At 37.4% G+C, this 18,375-nt stretch overlaps 3 protein-coding genes and 1 long non-coding RNA gene across 14 annotated transcripts in view; 2 read left to right on the forward strand and 2 right to left on the reverse strand.

The window, feature by feature from the left end:
• The window catches only part of LOC124298718 (solute carrier organic anion transporter family member 74D), a 96,235-nt gene extending 87,722 nt beyond the window's left edge, over nt 1–8,513 (forward strand). For both annotated transcript variants that reach the window (XR_006906863.1, XR_006906864.1), the window contains 3 exons: nt 7,142–7,307; nt 7,959–8,211; nt 8,286–8,513. The gene's annotated coding sequence lies outside the window, so the exon portion shown is untranslated. The remainder of the gene's footprint in view (nt 1–7,141; nt 7,308–7,958; nt 8,212–8,285) is intronic.
• On the reverse strand, nt 264–4,462 carry LOC124298719 (protein PFC0760c-like). Of its 5 annotated transcripts, none has more exons than XM_046751108.1 (7): nt 4,358–4,462; nt 4,100–4,303; nt 2,308–2,454; nt 1,836–2,205; nt 1,415–1,705; nt 750–1,321; nt 264–678 (listed from the first exon to the last, which is right to left on the reverse strand). In XM_046751108.1, the coding sequence occupies exons 1-7, from the start codon at nt 4,403–4,405 to the stop codon at nt 409–411; spliced, it is 1,902 nt and encodes a 633-aa protein (XP_046607064.1). In that variant the 5' UTR covers nt 4,406–4,462; the 3' UTR covers nt 264–408. The 5 variants fall into 5 exon arrangements, with proteins under 5 accessions (XP_046607064.1, XP_046607063.1, XP_046607066.1 ...); XM_046751107.1 differs by having other exon boundaries at nt 1,388–1,705; XM_046751110.1 differs by having other exon boundaries at nt 750–1,078; nt 1,409–1,705; nt 4,358–4,461.
• On the reverse strand, nt 5,522–11,489 carry LOC124298720 (uncharacterized). 5 transcript variants are annotated; one of them, XM_046751116.1, is made up of 11 exons: nt 11,356–11,417; nt 10,808–10,861; nt 10,398–10,517; nt 10,012–10,110; nt 9,798–9,918; nt 9,137–9,665; nt 8,833–9,038; nt 8,343–8,580; nt 7,900–8,116; nt 7,633–7,805; nt 5,522–6,991 (listed from the first exon to the last, which is right to left on the reverse strand). In XM_046751116.1, the coding sequence occupies exons 3-11, from the start codon at nt 10,417–10,419 to the stop codon at nt 6,890–6,892; spliced, it is 1,707 nt and encodes a 568-aa protein (XP_046607072.1). In that variant the 5' UTR covers nt 10,420–10,517; nt 10,808–10,861; nt 11,356–11,417; the 3' UTR covers nt 5,522–6,889. The 5 variants fall into 5 exon arrangements, with proteins under 5 accessions (XP_046607072.1, XP_046607068.1, XP_046607067.1 ...); XM_046751112.1 differs by lacking the exon at nt 10,398–10,517 and having other exon boundaries at nt 10,012–10,196; nt 11,356–11,489; XM_046751111.1 differs by lacking the exon at nt 10,398–10,517 and having other exon boundaries at nt 10,012–10,211; nt 11,356–11,489.
• On the forward strand, nt 8,905–18,366 carry LOC124298722 (uncharacterized). 2 transcript variants are annotated; one of them, XR_006906865.1, is made up of 6 exons: nt 8,905–9,040; nt 11,375–11,521; nt 14,214–14,568; nt 16,439–16,616; nt 17,069–17,270; nt 18,314–18,366. It is a non-coding gene; the product is annotated as an uncharacterized LOC124298722 (long non-coding RNA). The 2 variants fall into 2 exon arrangements; XR_006906866.1 differs by lacking the exon at nt 8,905–9,040 and adding an exon at nt 10,531–10,781.
• Nucleotides 18,367–18,375: the final 9 nt, after the last annotated feature.

Genomic DNA, 18,375 nt, shown 5'->3' on the forward strand with positions numbered 1-18,375 from the left:
CAACTACTATTCTCTATGGGTACCCAGACAGCACCAAAAGCTTTCCGTTATTTTCTTGCAAGCTCAGCAAGAAGCGCATTGGAAGCCTCTTTAAGTCCCACAAGCTCAAAATCAAAGTTTCTAACATTTGAGATGGGGATAAGATCGGCGAGAACGTGAATTGCTGTAAAAACCCTCAAACGTACTCAAAGATTCAGGGATGAATATTTATACAATTCGTATTTTAGAAAGAAGGCTGTGTCTCGTAATTGAAACAGTTTTTATAGAGTCGTACGGTAAGACGATAACACGCAATCTTTATTGTATTATACAAAAAAGCGATCAACCTGCTGATCGCTTCATCTTTCAGGTTGTTTCTCGGTCTATAAATCAATAAATCTCCCGCGCCTGATGATTAGTCGGTAATTTTCAATTATGCCGATGGCGCATAAGGCCTGAATTGTCACGCCTGAGGATATTCGAGTTCTCGTTATAGTTGAAATTTCCGTCTTTCTTCGTGTTTATCATTTTGATAAAATCTTTATCATCGTAGCCATCCCTTCCGGACAGGTTTCCACTGCTATTTTCGTTGCCGTTCGTATTGCGTCTTGACTCCCAGTTCCGGAAATCGTTCTGGTTCGAGTTGATGTTAACGCTTTTTCCGATTTGATTCGTGTCCTTTTTTGAAAAATCCATACCCTGGAAGAAATTAAACGAAGAATCGGATGAGTTTGTTCGTTCTAGATAAACGCTGTGCGTGCGGTACTGACCTGTCGATTAGTAATCAGTCGTCGCCGGAATGGAGCATTGTCATAATCATCCCTGTTCCTTCTGGGGCCAAATTGGTTGACGTTCTTGTTATAGTTGACGTTTCCATACGGTCTCAATTTCGTGAGATCCTTTTGCCATTCGCGAGATACGGTGCTATACTTATATGAATCGTCGTCCTCGTTGTCTTCCTCATAATGGTCTTCATGCTCCCGAGAACTATATACGCCCTCATAACTACGATCCTTACCATGATCATCGTCGTAATGATCCTCACTATGATCATCATCGTCATGACCCTCGCTATGATCCTTACTATGATCATCGTCGTCATGACCCTCGCTATGATCCTCACTATGATCACCATCGTAATGACCCTCACTATGATTATCATCGTCATGACTGTCGCTATGATCCTTACTATGATCATCGTTGTCATGACCCTCGCTATGATCCTCACTATGATCACCATCGTAATGATCCTCACTATGATCACCATCGTAATGACCCTCACTATGATCATCATCCTCATGACTCTCGCTATGATCCCTACTATGATCATCGTCGTAATGATCTTCACTATGATCACGATCGTAATGACCCTCACTATGATCATCATCGTCATGACCCTCGCTATGATCCTCACTATGATCACCATCATAATGACCCTCACTATGATCATCATCGTCATGACCCTCGCTATGATCCTCACTATGATCACCATCATAATGACCCTCACTATGATCATCGTCGTCATGACCCTCGCTATGATCCTTATTATGATCATCGTCGTAATGATCCTCACTATGATCACCATCGTAATGTTCCTCACTATGATCATCATCGTCATGACCCTCGCTATGATCCTGACTATGATCATCATCGTAATGATCGTCAGAACCACTTTCGTTGGAATCGTGTTCCGCGGCTTGCCGTTGGTTAAATAGTCGACGATTAACTACAAAATACATTATTACTTGAAATTGATTATACCCTGTGCACATATCCTTACTTATTTTTTCAGTTGGAGGCGAGTGCAAATTAACGATATTAAACATAAGTCCTGCAATACTCTCAGGCAAACTCACAGTCGCTGTCGCTAACTCCCACAGGCAGCGGTCTCACGGATTGTTTCTGCTTTTCCGATCTGAAGACATTTCTGTTGGTGTTCTCGTTGTAATTACGCCTCTCTAATTTCCCGGTACTTCCAGCCCGGTCATTATCCTTCCCTAAAGAGCGTACAGCTCGGACTATGGCTTCCAGAGCCTCGTGGTTCAGTTTATCTTCGTACGCCTCGGTTAAAATCTTTATTATTTCCTTGACTTTTTGCACCTCATCGGCCCCAACCAAAGTAGTTATCAGGGTCTGGGCTTTATTCATCGTTTCGTCGGCCGTCGCCAATTCGGACTTGGTTCCACGAATCGCCCGCTTTGTCCGCGTGGTTGACGATTTGTCGATCTGACGATTTTATTTTTTTTTTTCTGTTTTTTTACAAATCATTCTAGCGAGGGATAGATAAGCGGGAACATATAGCAGAAATCTCAGACGATAACTACTTACTTTTGGGCCGCGGTGTTCGGATCTGTAAAGCTTGTTCGGTTGTAAGGAAAACGAATTCGTGTTCGAATTGACATTACTGTAACTTCGTCGTCCAAACTCGTTCGTATTCGTGTTTTTGTTCACGGCATCATACCCCTTAGATTTTCCCTGTTGCCAAAAATATATAATATATCAAGCTCTCGCAGCAGTTTTATACATCAATGTTATTGCGATCGTAAAATGAGCCATATTTTCACTGACAATGAGCGGATTATGCAATTTAAAAACTTTGTTTAAAAAATTAGATAAACTGGCACTTTGCGCAGATAACGTTCGACAGACTTTTTTTTGTCAGCCTTCCGGGTTACCTGGGTGCAAGCAACAACGCTGAATAGCACTAAGGCTACCAAAATCGACGGGCGAGACATGATTTTCTTCTTTAACGACTCTCGGACACTCTTGCCGATACAGTTCTAACAATGAGAAATTTTCCGGTCGGGATATGTGTTTATAGACGCAAACCGATTCCGGACAATAATCGCATATCAATAAGGTCCGCCGACCATTAAATCAACAATTGGCAATACTAGCCCGTCACACATCGGCAAGGCTGATTTGTATCGTAATCTTAATTAAAGGCGGCGTAGAATTCACATGCTTAAACTTATCGTCAATTTATATCGCTCGCCTAGTTTCACTTTCCACGAAGTTTCCTTAATATAAACAATACAAAATTCTTTTTCGAGTCGAATAGCAGCTGTTCTCTAATATTGTCTTACAAAAAGTGCCTACTTTATAAGTATCTATTACTAACAAAGTGAAGAAGCCTAATACGAAGTATCTGATGAAAAAAAAAAATGGTCAATAACATATCACCTGAAGATTATGATTAGAAATATTTTATGGTGATCTTCACGTATAATGTGGCGCGTAATTTAAATGTTACTGTCCATAGCGAGCTGTGCAGCAATCAAATTACAGGGTCGTCTCGTACATCGGAAACAAACTGCGTTGGTTCTCGGCTCACCAGTTTATTACAACGGTCCATTAAGTAGTATAATTAAAATTAGCTATCGATAGCCCTCGCAATGATATTTTCGTTCTCTAAACGTGAAATTGAGATTTTACTATTTTAAACGTGTGCTACTGTGACATCTGCTAGTTTTGAATCTGAGTCTTTTGTGTTAATTACAAACTTCAAATTTTATCTCGGTATTCACTACGAAAATGTTGTGATCTAGTCGCACGTTTTACACTGAGTTGTATTTTTGAAAATTGTACTTGTATCGATAAAAGTTTAAAGTTTGAAAATTTATTTCGGTTCATCGATAAACCAATTTCAGACGATAATCAGCAATTTATTATTTTCTGGAAAAACGACTAGATTATCATAAGGTACCGTAAGTTAAGAAATTGATCCTAGTTCCAAACGTTAGAGTCTTTTACTTTTTGGAAATGAAGCTTATGTCGCATGGACGCAGAAAGTTCGCCTGAATTTAAAAAAAATCTTACTGTCGTTTTCAAATTTTAAAACAGAATTATATTACCGGTTTCGAATGCATATTTCATTCTCTTTTTTCCTCTCATGTAATCTAAGCTTATTTCCAAAGAATCGGAGACTGTAACAACCAAAATCAGACAGAATGATCCGTTTTAAACCTACGACTAGGATAACAGATTCATTTTGGTGAAAATTTGTGATTTGTTTAGTTTGATGTAAATTTAAGGACAATCAATCGATCAATCTTCGTAACGACCGAACCATACAATTATTTAGCACCGATTTTAAAAAAAGTGCATATTTTATACTCACGGCTGAAATTCCATTCCCGTAATTCGATCTTGGAACCAAACCTCGAAACTTTCCAATCACGCTGTGAAAAACATTAACCGGAGCTACCATTTTCGGGAATGAGTTACGCTCGCAATCTCTCAAGCGGTTTCGGAGATCTTTCAGGTTGTCCGACAATCGCAAACGGGTCAACACTGTCGTATCGCTGGGTTGAACTAGTAAAAGCTGAAAAATAATCTTCTTGAATCGCGAAGGATCGGAGGTAACATGAAAACTCACCACGGCGTAAATGGAAACGAGTGTTCGAAGAATATTGAAGGTGCTCATTTTGGGCCTTCAGAACTTTCCTGGCACTTACTTAGTCTACTCGTTTGTGTTACTTATCTGATGTATGCGAATCCAAAATCAATCCGATATATCGGTTCGGTTTTTACGATTAACGAACTTTACTGCCTTCAATTATTTCAATCCCGTTAAATCGTTCGTATCCTAGTATAAATTCACGCCCGACTTTCGTAATTCGAAATACTGTTCAAGAAATGTATGATCGCAATGGTTCGTCACGGTCTACCTTATTATGAATTGGCTCACCCGGTTTGCTCATAGATGTATCACCGTGTAATCTTCATATCAGAAAATTTTCTCTACTGTATTGAAAATTAAATTTTTATACTATTTTCACCGTAAAATTTCATTCGTAATACACTTGATTATTCCAACTTATTATTATTTATTTTTATTGTCTCACTTATTGTCAGAAATTTTTATAATTTATCACTATCGATTTCTTCGTTAAAAGTAAGATGCTGAACGGATTCGCAAAAGTGACGTTTGAGAATAAAATTTTTAACAATCATAAGAGTGATAAACGTTCATCGTGCACGCGCGTATAATTATATGCAAAATCCAACGTATCGAAAGTGCTTTGCATTAATCGAGTCATCATTTTTCTTCAGAGTCGTAAAACCGTAGGGGTATCAAACATGTTGTACAGAGATGCCAATCATACATAGCATTAAAGTCCGAAACAAAATTTTGGATGTTCGGATGCTCGATCGTCTTAAAGCTAGTGCAATATTATAGATCTTCAAACACATGCACGACTTTACCATCTTTCGTAATGATTCATAAATTTTCAACATTCGATAACGTTGTTGGCGGAAAATTATGGCGATCTTGTTTGTACGGGAAAGTTTCACAGTTTTTAAATCACGGTGCTTATTGATGATCATTTTGACAAGTTATCTAATTTTCTCTTTGTATTTAAGAAAAGGAGGAGCTTTTTTACGGTATTAGTAATGAGTGAAATCTGAGTAAAAGAATTCGTATACACGCCGAAGATTCAATCAGTATACTTGACGTATTTTCGCATATTCCACCTAAAATTAGGACCCAATGATATAGTTTGTGGTCAAAACTGATGTGAAAAAGATGTGAGGAAGATTCGATTTCTTAAAATTTTATTTAACGTGCATTCACTCACAATACTAATGAAGTGATTGTGAGTATAACAGGGATCAATATCATTTGTTGTAAATATTTTTAATTGGAAAAACACTTATATAATAATCACAAAATTGATGAAAATAATTTCGCAGGAACAGTTATAAGTATTTTCGTGAACTTGAAGGAGTATGTAGAATGTAATTAACTTAAACGGCAGATTGTTCGCGTGTTCTCTTGAATTGTTAGTTTCGATAAGCAGTTGATTTAAAACCCTTACAAAATACATTATACATTAAAGTTCCTAATGAACGGTAGACACAAAAAATACGTCGTACGGATTTCATGGGTTTCTATAGAAAAAATTTAATGAAAATTATAAATCGAATACAACTATAGCATCAAAAATAACTTTGGCATTTTTTATACTATTATACGAGATTCACGATCTCACGCGTATGCTGTTTTGTCCTTGTTATGTGACTAACATTAAATATTTAAGATGACAATATGCAACGCATTACCTCACAATTACATTAAGTATTTTTCATGATGTAGTCGTTATGACTTGTTTAATATTTTCAATTATAATATATCAACCCTCCGTTGGCCAACGCATACGAATTCGTCCAATCTGACTTGACTTAAAATGGTCGCTTGACACGATTTTTCATTCCTAATTAATTTTTAATTATTAAATCGCTAAATACTTTCTTAATCTGTCTGTCGAAATATTAAAAACAAACCTCGAAGTAAGTACCTAAATGGTTAGGGAGGTATTTGTTTGCTTTTAAGTGGGTGAAAAACAGCTGTGGACAAGTTCGTACACGTTGGCCAACGGTGTATGCAAAAAAGCGTAGGGTTAAAGTACGGCCGAAATACGATATATTATTATACATTAATTTTTACATAATAAAATTATGTAACAACAAGCTATTCTCAACCGAGAGGAAGATTATTTTTTAAACGGTATATCTGTACGTGTATAGAATCAAAAAAAGTTTTCTTCCAGCTCTTGTATAATATACAACTTATTCTCATACGTATAATCCTAACATTAATTTTTGAAATATCGATATTATCCATTGATTTATGCCCAACACTTGTCTCTAATTTAATTATTACACATCAGTCGTCAGAAAAATACGTTTTTACATATGCCTTATAGTAAGTTAAGGTATATTTGTTCGACCTGCTATTATTTTATGAGTTATCATCAGCCTAATACTTACGAGACTAAGAAATTAATATCACTGTCGTAATTTATTGATCATTCTTTCAGCTCGAATTCATATGATATATATCGAAAGTTAAGTGTTTCGCCTACTGAGGTTTACTGTTACTGGAAAACTGTTCATTGGTACCTAGTTATGAATCCTTGCAATAACAATATTTCCGGAGATGATATTGACTGTTTTCTATACATCTAGCTTGGGATCCATATTTGTTTATTCTGCTGATGTCGGTAATCTGGAATTAATGCGAAATTGTTGAAAACCATTTCTAACATATTTATAAAAATGCATAAGTATTTTATTAAAACTAGATTAAAAAAATATCTTATAAAAAGATGTAAATATAAATTCTATCACATTTAATTATTGGTATAATGTTTTGCAGATGAAAAGGAAGTGAAAATCTATGTGCCGACGAAGACGTGAGATATCGATTGACATCGTTAACACAAAGAACTGCTTGGAGATTTCTCACATGACCTCAAAATCACTTCAGATATCTTCGAAAAATGTCGAGATTTTGAATACTGCCGAAGGACTACAAGAGATTGGTTGAGTACAAGTCATAACAAATTACTGTAAATGATGTTGAATAATTTCCGATGACTTCGTACGATTTAATGTGACTGTAAAATGATTTTAAAGGGTTTCAAAGATTTTTAATATCTCTGTGTGATTTCGAGTACAAACATCAAGTCATTTTTCGCGACTTTAATGGAATAGACGCGACTCTGAGAGAATTCGAAAGATTCTTCATTCATCGTACGCCAGGGTTCGAGAACTTTTCCACCCCTGCTGATTCAACTAAGTTGTTAATTCGATTTAATTTAGAGAATCAAGTAAAGGTATATGAAAATATTGTCGTTTCGTACGTACCCGCGTCATGAACGAATTGTTATCCAGACTGTGGTTTATGCTCACTTCGAACAGCCCATTCCCTGGTTCCGTACTGACTTTGAGCTGATACAGTTCTTTGGTTATTTTCGTCTTAGCAGTAAAATCTCCGAGAAAACCGTCCGCATCACCAGATTTTTCGAATTTTAGCAGCCCTGTAATTGGGTGGTAAAAAGAAAAGCAAGCGTAAGTCGAAAATCAGATATGTGAATTAAAATATCCATGCTGTTAAGTTTGCACTAACGGCACCTTTTGTTGGAATCAGTTTCGCCGCCCACAGAATTTTATTCAGTTTCAAAATTTCGCAGGTATTTTGATAAGGCGACAGATAATCATTCAGGAACTTGACGAAGTATTTTGCAGCCTCAACTACGCTCGCGTTATTTTTGTCAACTTCTTCCCATCCCAGACAAGCACACCAGTGAGGCTCAATGAAGGCATCTGCACAGGTCCTTTCCAGTGGAATCTGAACACGTAAAAAAGTTTCGATGTGATGCAAGGCAAGAATTGAATACTGCGTGAATTTTATTTTTTTAACAAGCATGATTAGATCACAGAAAAGTAAGTAAAATCTTGAAAGCTTTTCTTTTTCGAACGATAGAAAGTAAAATTATTATTGCTCATTATTATTTTAGCAATATCCGTCGGATGAAAATCTCACACGAGCTCTAGCAATTTTTCGTTTCAAATACCTTGTTGAACAAGCTTATGGCTCGTTGAGTGCGATCTCCTTCTTTCGGGGTTTCAAATTTCAGTATACTCTGCAACGTTTTGTGGACGTCAAACGGTGTCGTTAAATGTTGAGTATTATAAACAAAATTGGCATATGCATGCGGATGTGCCTGCTTAAACCAACTTGGAAACGTGAATGAAAAAAACGGCAGCCTCTCCTCCTGTTTACCTTGAAGAGTGTTGCGAATCTCGGCAAATCTGTAACGTCCACATCGTCACAAACGTGACACACAATCAGTGAAGTTATTTAAACGCTACGATTATGTTTTTTTTTTTTATCAAATTTTCTCGAATAATTATTCACATTTTAAACTTTGTACTAATCCAATTTTTCAGAGCACCGAGTGAATGATAAAACTTGCGGAAACATGAGAATTTTCAAAATAGTCATTTGACAGTCCTGCACAGCGAAATACACGTGAGTAAATAAGAATAAAAAAAATTGTTCACCTATGCCCGTGATCGCTCATCATGATTAGCACCGTGTTATTCAGGTGGCCAGAATCGTTGAGTGATTTTATCCACTGGTACACGTCATCGTCAGCGGCTCCAATGTCATTGTAGGAATCGTGCGAAAGTTCGCCGTGAAAACCGAAAACGAATTTCGGCTGATTTGGATAAGTGTCAAAGATCTCTTTGATGTGATTCATCATTAACTGTAAGTAATGAGATAAAAGAAAAAAAAAAATTGAGGAAACTGGTATTACTTGTTTATAACATGTCAGATGAAGACCGAATTTGCGTTTATTATTACCGAATGCCGGGGCAGCCCGCCCATGCAGAACTTCTTCTGATATTTAAAGTGAGGATTAGCGTTGAGGTAATATGTTCTCATGTAGTGATCAGTCGGTTGGTCTTTGAAACCCTTGAGGCGATACGTGAATGTTCCGATATTAGGAACGTCTTCGAGGAACCCGGTCATGTATCCGCTCTTTTTATACTCGTTCCAAACGAACGGATAAACGTCGACGTAGTTCGCTTTGCTGCCCATCCGCTTCCTCGTTTCCGGCAATTCCAGCTCTATCTTTCCCGTAAGAATTGGTATCAAGGCTTGCGGCGTTCCGTCGCCCACGATGTTGTAACCCTCGAGAACCAACGCGTTCAAATTCTGCTTCAGATATCTGTAAGACTTCGGCAGCTTCCTTATAAACGTGTTTCGCGACAGCGAGTCGAACCCGAACATCAGCACGTTCAACTTCAGGCCCTCGTTCGGCACTTTGGCCCAGTCCCATTTCGTTTTCGCCAATGGATCGCTTTGCACGCCTGCCAAAACGCTGTGCCATCTGCGTAACATTGCGGGAAAGATTTTTAAGAGAAATCACATTTTTATAAATTCATTTAATACGATAGTTTCATGGAAAATTGTTTTTTTTTTCAAGAAATCGATCGAACTGTTATACTGTTATTGTACTAACTGTTTTCCAGTTTGAGATTGGCAGTTAACTTCGGCGTAATCACTGTCTTTCAAAGTGTAGGAAACATCCGATTCCACGGGTTTGGTAATTCTATTTGTGTAGTCGTCAACGCGGATGATTTCTGCAAATAAAAATCACAAGTGGTTGACGGGTGAAGCTTGTTCGTTGATTCTATTGCGTAGATACCGGTGTCGAAATAGCTTTAATGACGTACCCTTGAAAGCACAAGTTATGGGGCCAAATCGCTGCCTGGCTTTCTCTGTAACGACCAGGGTCGAACGATTTGCTATAACCCAGTCCTCTGGAGTGCATTCTAGAGGAGGAACATCTTTTATGAATTTCATTATTTCTGGATTCAATAGCTCCAAGTCAGGGTGCCTGCACGCCGCAACCCCATCACTGCGCAATAACCATCTATTTTCAAAACCAATGGGAAGTTAGAAGATCGAGGATAATTCGTGTTAAAGTAATTTGTTATTCAATGCATTAGTAATATTTTTTCACGTACAGATCAGCAAAATGCTGGGTATCGTTTCATAGATAAATATAAATAAAAATATTCGGATCAATTTTTTGACAAAAAATTGAAAAGAATCAGACCCCAAACATAAACCCCATGCATGCGGAAAGTGTAACTATAAGCAGTCAGCGATCAGAAAGGTTGAAGCCCATCCGTATAGACAGCATCGGAGATTGAATATTAAACCCAGGCAAGTATCCCTGAAATTGTTAAGAATTTATTCTAGCAATTTCTTTTTAGAATGGTATATTCAAAGCGAAATCAAATTTGAAGAGTACATTGGCTAACTTCCGAGTGCCGAATAATCGACCATCCAAACTGGTCGTAAGGATAAGCGTTAATTGATAATGTTATATATTGTACACATCATGCAATGAAACAGCAGTTCTGTTAGGTGTCTCATAACTTTGTTCGTTTTTGTACGAGGATTTCAGTGCTCACTACAGAGATACAAGGAAATTTTGGTTTGTCATTTTTAATACCAGCTTACCCGATATACGGCGAATTTTCCGCCGAAGTTTTGATCAATTGTGATATGTAAGCGCTGAAATGAAACGCACATTGAGTACTAAATAATGAATATTTTTAAAATTTTTATAACGAGCTGAATAGTATTACACCTATAATTCCATGAGTAATTCTAAAAATTTCTAGTTGTATGACGATACGTGCCAATTCTCTACTTGAATTTGAATGAAATTAACGAGTGGCTGATATGGTCGCGATTCAGTTTATTTGTTAAACGGCAATTGTTTGTGATTTTATAAAAACTCAAATTCGCATAAGGGCCATGTTTCCACTATTGTTCTCTATTGTAAAAACTTTATTCAACGTCGATCAATTCGTTGGTATGCGTTGGTCACTCGCAGTATCTTTACGCTTGAACGCGGTATCTAATCTGCATTTTATTACGGTACAGCCTGCAACGCGTGATGATTAATATTGGTACAATGGTGATTTAAATGCAAAGCTGAGGAGCAAAACATATTTACCATTATTGGCAGATATATTAAAAAAAAAATAATAACCGTAACTCACAGTTTATCTGTATTTGAAGGATCTACGTCGTTGAATCCCAGTTCCGATCGTAAGGCCTGGATTACGCAATAGACGAGTGCTACCAGAAACAGAGCGACTGCGAAGCGCCGAGGGTAGAACAAAGCAACTCTCATTTTGCAGCTATCTACCTACACGCATTAAATCTGTAAGTAGGTGAAAAATTTATTATTATTCGTTTAATAATTATTACACATGGTAATGAAAATTGATCGATCGATTTGGGTGAACAATTATACACCATACGTAAAGCTTATACTGAGTTTCGTGTTCACGTGATACAAATTAACAAATTATCACGAATTGTACAGTATACTCGATGTAGTACCGTGAAAAAAGTTCCGGATCACCATTCCAATTTTCTGTCGGGATTAAAAATCAGATCTCTTGGTGAAACAAAAACGTGACTGAATCATTCGGATAAAATTTAAAAGATGAAAAAGGAACAGCTTCATGATGCTTTCTTTAAAATTCTCGATTACTTCTGTGCCAAGCACCCGAGAGTGTTGATTATGGTGGATTATTTCGATTCCCATACTCTGATAAAGGCGCGTATAATTTTTTGCGGAACAGGAATAGGCATTTCTTCTCAGAAGGATTCGAAAGAGGCGATTGTGATTTAATTCGGTTTCCTGAAAATATTTTATTGATTTTCTTCTAAAAGTTGTGCAACTTTTGTTTACAGAAGTTCACTGTTTGGTAAATTTAAACAATTTAAAATTGTTTTGGAATAAACTCGAAAATTTTTATTTGGAACAGATTCATCTGATAATGCTAATATTGAACCGATTGAAACATCAATAACACACTCACCCCTGCAATAAATAACTGTAGAAGCAATTCGTCGTTATTGTGATGTAGGCAAAGAGTTCCGGAGCAGCAACTGAATAACTCTGAATTCCCTCTGAGAAATAATTCCTTTTACAATTTCCCCAAAAAATTACATTGGCCTTTATGACAGTCGTAAAATAAAAAAAAGAATCATGTTCAATATCACTTAATGAGTGCAAAAAGAGTCGGAGAGATTTTTGAAAAACCACATAGCGAAGATGGTATTTTTTATTTTCAAATGACATCTAACTTTTTATCCCGATCGGAATTTGGAAAACTGTCCCCGCAACGATCACTACAGCGAATGTTTATGCCACAAACTTCGATAACACGGCGTGTTGTCAGGAGAGAAAAGGTCAAACGTCAAACCTTGAAAATTTTTCTTTCATTTGTATACACGGTAAAACAAGCAAATGAATGAGAAATCTCCAATCAGTTATCTAGACCCGTTTTTCTTCCGTACTAAATAATTCAATAAATTTATAATAATAGGATTCAACAATTTTTATTAGTGAACATCACGATGAATATGTCTTATTTATTTCATTGACACAATTGATGGATAATTCTTTCAATCTTGAAGTCTTTAAATAGGGACATGGACTCCTAAGCTTTCAAGTGAACTGCGAATGTTCACAATGACCTCATATCCATATTTACACACTTTAAGAATACATTCATGGTTAATCTTGAGATGTTAGAATGATGAAATTTATTTGTTGATGTACGTATAAGCACAGCGCTAACCATTTTTTAGTACAAACGTATTTATTTTTCGTAACGTTTTGACAGATCGGGGCCAGTTATAATCAGAACTCTTAAACGTTTACATTTGTTTATAATTTTGGACCTAACCTCACAAAGAATAAATGATTATCATCGTGGTCAAAACAATATATACTATATATAATACATTTATTATACGGAAAAAAGAGTTTTGTAGCAATTTTAATCAACGTCTATGTAAAGAATGAAGAAGGAAACTTTGTGCTATCGTAACACCGATAACAAATGAACGTTTTGTTAGCTTATAAGCGACAGTCCTATCAACTTTGCCGCTGCTAGTTGAAAAGAAATTAACAGTCAAGTGTGATGCAATAACTCCTTAACTCCTTTAACATCGTGAAAGTTAAGTTCTTCAAACATCATCATCGAAGGCGATAATATAGATGTTAAATTAGCTTAAATAAAAACTGTTATATTTGTTTGGATCGTTATTAATACTGTAAGAAGTATAATTACAGTGAAACACGATCATCAAAGTTTAAAAATAAATGAATTAATATACTGAATATTTTTCGGAACATTTGAAATACTTGCAACATGCTTGTTAATTATATTAAATATTTCCAATATACATACAGCGTATACACAGCAACCGTTAATTTCGATTACACGTATCATCGTCGATTTTTTTTTTTTTTTTCAATCAAATTATTTAAGTATTATCACGATATGAACAATTCCTATGTAAACGAAGTGAAACTGTAAGCGGACGTAGATAAGATTCACCCATATCAGCAAACGTTGGCAACATACATATTATAATAAAGTTTATAATCATTATATAAAGATTATTAATCACCATTAATTATCACGAACATTCGATCATCAATTACAATGTGGAAAATTGATGCACTAACATGTCGTTTCCTCGACGCAGAAGAGAATGTAATAATCAAGTATATTCACGACATTTATTCGAAGGAGAGCAAAGCTGAATAAATAACGCGAACATGGGCAGATCCTGACAAAGGTTTGGTTATAATCTGAAGTTATTGCGGCGTTTCAAGAGGCCGTGTCGTACATTTTATCAAGTGACCACAAGTAAAGAGTGATAGGATGCGGAGTCGACGACCAACTGACCAGTAACTCGAGAACAAGTCAATTTCTGGATGACTTTTTAGTAACAGATGGCGTACATACACTAGATGACAAATTGCGTGGACTAACTAGCTGCACTGCACCGAATATGAACAATTAACATGTCTACCGTTTCCCCGTTGCAGACGGGGATGGAAACTGGGAGAAACTTATCGCCGATGATTGAACCGCTCGGAAACCTTCAGTGCGCCGTCGTCGTGATCGTCGGCTCGTTTGACGACGTCAACTCAGGCCAAGAGGTGAGAATTACGAAGAATAAGGTGGAGCAGGGCGAGAAACTTGAAAGTTGGCGAAATGGCACTGGGTTGAACATCATCGCACATTTTCAACATCTGGAAATTCTCTTAGTACAGATGTTTTTCAGACTGAATTATCAGTCTTCGCCAGTGCTTCCCCAAGCGTTCTACAGAGACAGGGCGGAGTATCAACCCTTCGAAGTACCGAGGACCGATCGATGAAACCCCGAATGCTGTTTATGCGGTTGGTAGAAACCAGTTAGATTCGATGCTCGAGTTCGTACAGCCTTGTTGTTTTCCCGCCGACGCATGTGACCGATTGAAAAAAGGGGTAGTTTTTAACTGAGAATACCACCTTTTTTTTATTCATCCATCATGTTCTTATTTTTAATACTTATTTTTCTACGAGTCCCTGCACTAACCTGGGGATAAATTTTTGGACGCCAAATAAAATTCTGGTCGTCAGAAAACCGTATGCAAGTTTCTTTGCAGATTGAGTTAATTGTCACGAAAAACACAATTAGTGCCTGTTACGTATTGGCTGCAGGTACAATTATCAGTCGACAAAAAAGTACTGCAACGAATTGAAACAAGCCACCGGTTGTGGCTTACTGCACGAAATTCAAAAGTACGTGCTCCGATACAGGTCATTACTCAATTGAATATTCGCCGGTAATTATCATCTGGAACTTCGTCGAACGACTGCTGCGTGAACGCTATTACGTGACCTAGAGACGAATTATTTAACAGATATTTCAAGCAAATGCCGTTCTCGTTTCTTTCTCATTCGGACATACCGATCGATGTTCGTCATACAGGTATAGGTACGATTATTTCGGGGGTAACCCGATTAATAAATCTTCGACAGTACGAATAAGTTCACCGGCGGGGTATAAGCAGTGTCGGAAAAGTAAAGAAATTTCTTTGGATCTCAAGAAATTAGAGTCCGATGAAAGAAAAAGCAAAATTGGTTTTCTTATATTGAGAAATATTGTCGTTTAGGCCAAAATCTGAAGACAATCTGAAGATCCCAGACTGATAGGAAAGTCTAAAAATGGTCTCTGAAATCGAAGTAACAGACAAAACATAAAACAATTGCGAGGTTCCTGAGAAAATGTACATCAAGTAGATGGCGTCTGCAATTTTCAAACATCCTTATTTGACAAGTTCGTGAACCTGAATATTAAAAGTAAAAACATATTATATAAGTAAAAATTCCTAACAGCTTTATAATTATAATTCAGATTGTAGGATGTAGATCTGTGTTACCTCGTTCGGTAATCACCATTATATATTTCGAGGAAAATTGTCCATGTTATAAAGCTAGAAACTGAAACATATTATGTATTTCTGTATTTATTGAGTTCCGATACCGTAAAGCATCACTCGCGAAAATGATAAACATGAAGAATTATTATGGCGCCATTAATACATTTGAAGAATTATTGTACTGCCATCTAAGCAAGAAATCGAAAGACTCGTTTTGGCGCCATTTAAACGAATATCTATCCGATAGGTTGGCAACGCTGGGTAGAAGTCCTTACAAGGCAAGGATATTTAACTTAGTATCCTTGCTTACAAGGCTCATTGTAAACGGGAATTATTCTTGTAGAGTGGACTCGATTGTTCCTATTGCGCGTCAACTTCGCGCCAGTGGATGACTAGGGTAGTGGCTGCACGCGTTGATTCTTACCGACTCAGAGCCACCGGTGTCCGACATGCTTTGTAGTACAAATAAATGCCAGCGGATGACACCAGTAACCGCGAATCGGTCAGAATCCATTTTCATTGCATTTGTTACACGCACTGAACTCTAGTTTATACGGAGTTCAGTCGTCGTTACAAAACTGAGACTGCCAAGCCGTGCTGCCAAGCAACACGTGAGCGACGCCATACCGTTGGCAGCACTGGGCGAACGCAGAATGACTCAGCCCGATCAGCTGCTCGCGGAGGCTAGAACTCGGTAGAATTACGATATTACCTCATCCCAGCAGAGCGGCAGGTTTTTACGAATTTCCACGACGATGAATAGCATCATTCACTGTTGTCTCATGTTAATTTAAAAACTCGCAAACCACTTTACAATATTATTGAACCGTTTTTTTACACGTTAGGATCGAATTAGTCATGGTAAGCGCGCCTCAATTCACGGACGTGCTGATCACACACCGGAGGACGCTCAGCCGGCATGTGAAGACTGATCTCGTGAGAAAAACTACTAAAGTTGCTGCGCGATCCCGAGTTCTGAGCTCTTCCCTCTCTACCTGATTCTCAGCTACGTACACAGGGAACGTATGTACTAGATTATGGGACTTTATTTTTTATCACTGTTGCCGAACTGAGAACTTGTTGCTGAAAACAGGTTCGGAATTCAGTTATCATCGTTGTCCGATTCAATGTTGTTTATTCTTTTTGTATATTCAATTCCTGTAACATAACCGGCTTTTAAATCCTTTAAAATCCCCACCCAAAAAATGTATTTGTTGAATTATCGTAGGCATAGAATCGAAACGCTGTTTTAGCTAGTCGCAAGTGAAGTATCGACGTTGGGTAGAGAAGCAGCATTGGTTTTTCGAAAAGTGCTCGTATGGGAAAAAATTGAGAGTAACAGTAATACATCGTGGATGCGCTAATTTTGGTCGAGATGAAATAGATGCTCCGTATATGAGACCGTATTTAACGCAGTGTCCTAATTTGAAGACCTGAAAAGGTAATTGTCGGGGATTTTTATTTTTTTTTAATAGGGAGAGATGGAACGAAGCTCCTTGAAACTTTGAGTGTATTTTAACACGCATTTGAAAGGTGCAGGCAAAACTTTTTATCATCCAACTGTCGCAAAACGGCAGCATTATTAGCTGACACGTTGACTGAAGGATATATCTTCATTCAACGGCTGACCATCGAAGGGCCTAGCCGCGTGAGTCTGGAATCGGCAGGAAAGATAAAGTGCGTATTTGCTGTCTGACATGTAAGAACTAAAATCATTATACATCATATCACATCATCGTACATCATACATCATACATAGTATTATCATACACAGTATTAGAGTTCGAAACCAAAGTTTCGATGTTCGGATGTTCGGATGTTCAGGAAGTGACGTCATCAGAAATTTTTTTTCTCTTGACGTCATCAATCTAAAATCAACTAGCCAAATTCCTTAGTCTGGAAACAACCGCGCAGTAGAGCGGACGTATCAGAATCGCGCTCCGCGGATTTCGAGTACCGCGTTCTCTACTTCCTGGACCCTGCGCTCCAAGTCCACTACCTGTTGAAACTAGACGTACAGGACAAGCGCTCTGTAGTTTTTACGCTGCTGGTCCGCTACCTGGTGAAACGCGACTTCCAGGACAAGCGCTACGTGGTTCCTGCACTGAGGTCCGCTTCCTGGTGGAACTCGACTTGCAGGACGAGTGCTCCGTAGTTCTGGCTGTCCAGGTCCTTGACGTGATGAATGTTGACCTTCCGGACTAATTTTCAAGTTTACAAGTTTGATTATTGAAAACGTTATGTTTTGTACAATCAAACCAATATGCATGCTTCGGTAACATTTTGAATCGGAAAAAAAACCGAACGACCAGGATCAAGAAATTGCAGTTGGTGTGTAGTTGGCATAGTATAAATAGGACTACATGACAAAATCGTCGTTCAATTAGAGCTAAAATTGTTGTGTGTCTTGTTTCAAATCTGTTAGCACTTGGATGATTGTTCTGTGGTATTTATTGACGAAATTTATTGTCATAAAATATTTGTTGGCAATTGTAATTATATTTGATCTAATATTTATGAAAACTTGTCATGTTTACAATGAATTATTTCAATTCAGTTTTAGCGCAAGCCAAAATTCAGTAGCTATCAATGCGCTAATCAAATTTCTACAATTTTCATAATTTTCTCATAATGTTCTTGTTCAAAGCTGTCAATAAAAAAACTATATCAATCCTTACACATTATTTTTGATGTGTTCTGATACTAGAAATATTTATTAGAATTCGAGGCGATTACCGGTGGTCGTTGGAGGTGGTTGGTCGTGGTTGGAGGTGGTTAGGAG

This window comes from Neodiprion virginianus, chromosome 2 (genome assembly GCF_021901495.1).
Source record: "Neodiprion virginianus isolate iyNeoVirg1 chromosome 2, iyNeoVirg1.1, whole genome shotgun sequence".
NCBI lineage: Eukaryota > Metazoa > Arthropoda > Insecta > Hymenoptera > Diprionidae > Neodiprion > Neodiprion virginianus.

Bases quoted from the DNA above. Each gene is read 5' to 3' on its own strand.
- LOC124298719 (XM_046751106.1), bottom strand. From the start codon at position 4,405: ATGAGCACCTTCAATATTCTTCGAACACTCGTTTCCATTTACGCCGTG. The intron at 4,304-4,357 runs GTGAGTTTTCAT...ATTATTTTTCAG, and splicing joins TCGTTTCCATTTACGCCGTG to CTTTTACTAGTTCAACCCAG. The intron at 2,206-2,307 runs GTAAGTAGTTAT...TAAAATCGTCAG, and splicing joins CCGAACACCGCGGCCCAAAA to ATCGACAAATCGTCAACCAC.
- LOC124298720 (XM_046751111.1), bottom strand. From the start codon at position 11,489: ATGAGAGTTGCTTTGTTCTACCCTCGGCGCTTCGCAGTCGCTCTGTTT. The intron at 10,212-10,807 runs GTAAGCTGGTAT...TTTTGAAAATAG, and splicing joins GAAAATTCGCCGTATATCGG to ATGGTTATTGCGCAGTGATG. The intron at 9,919-10,011 runs GTACGTCATTAA...TTTTATTTGCAG, and splicing joins CATAACTTGTGCTTTCAAGG to AAATCATCCGCGTTGACGAC.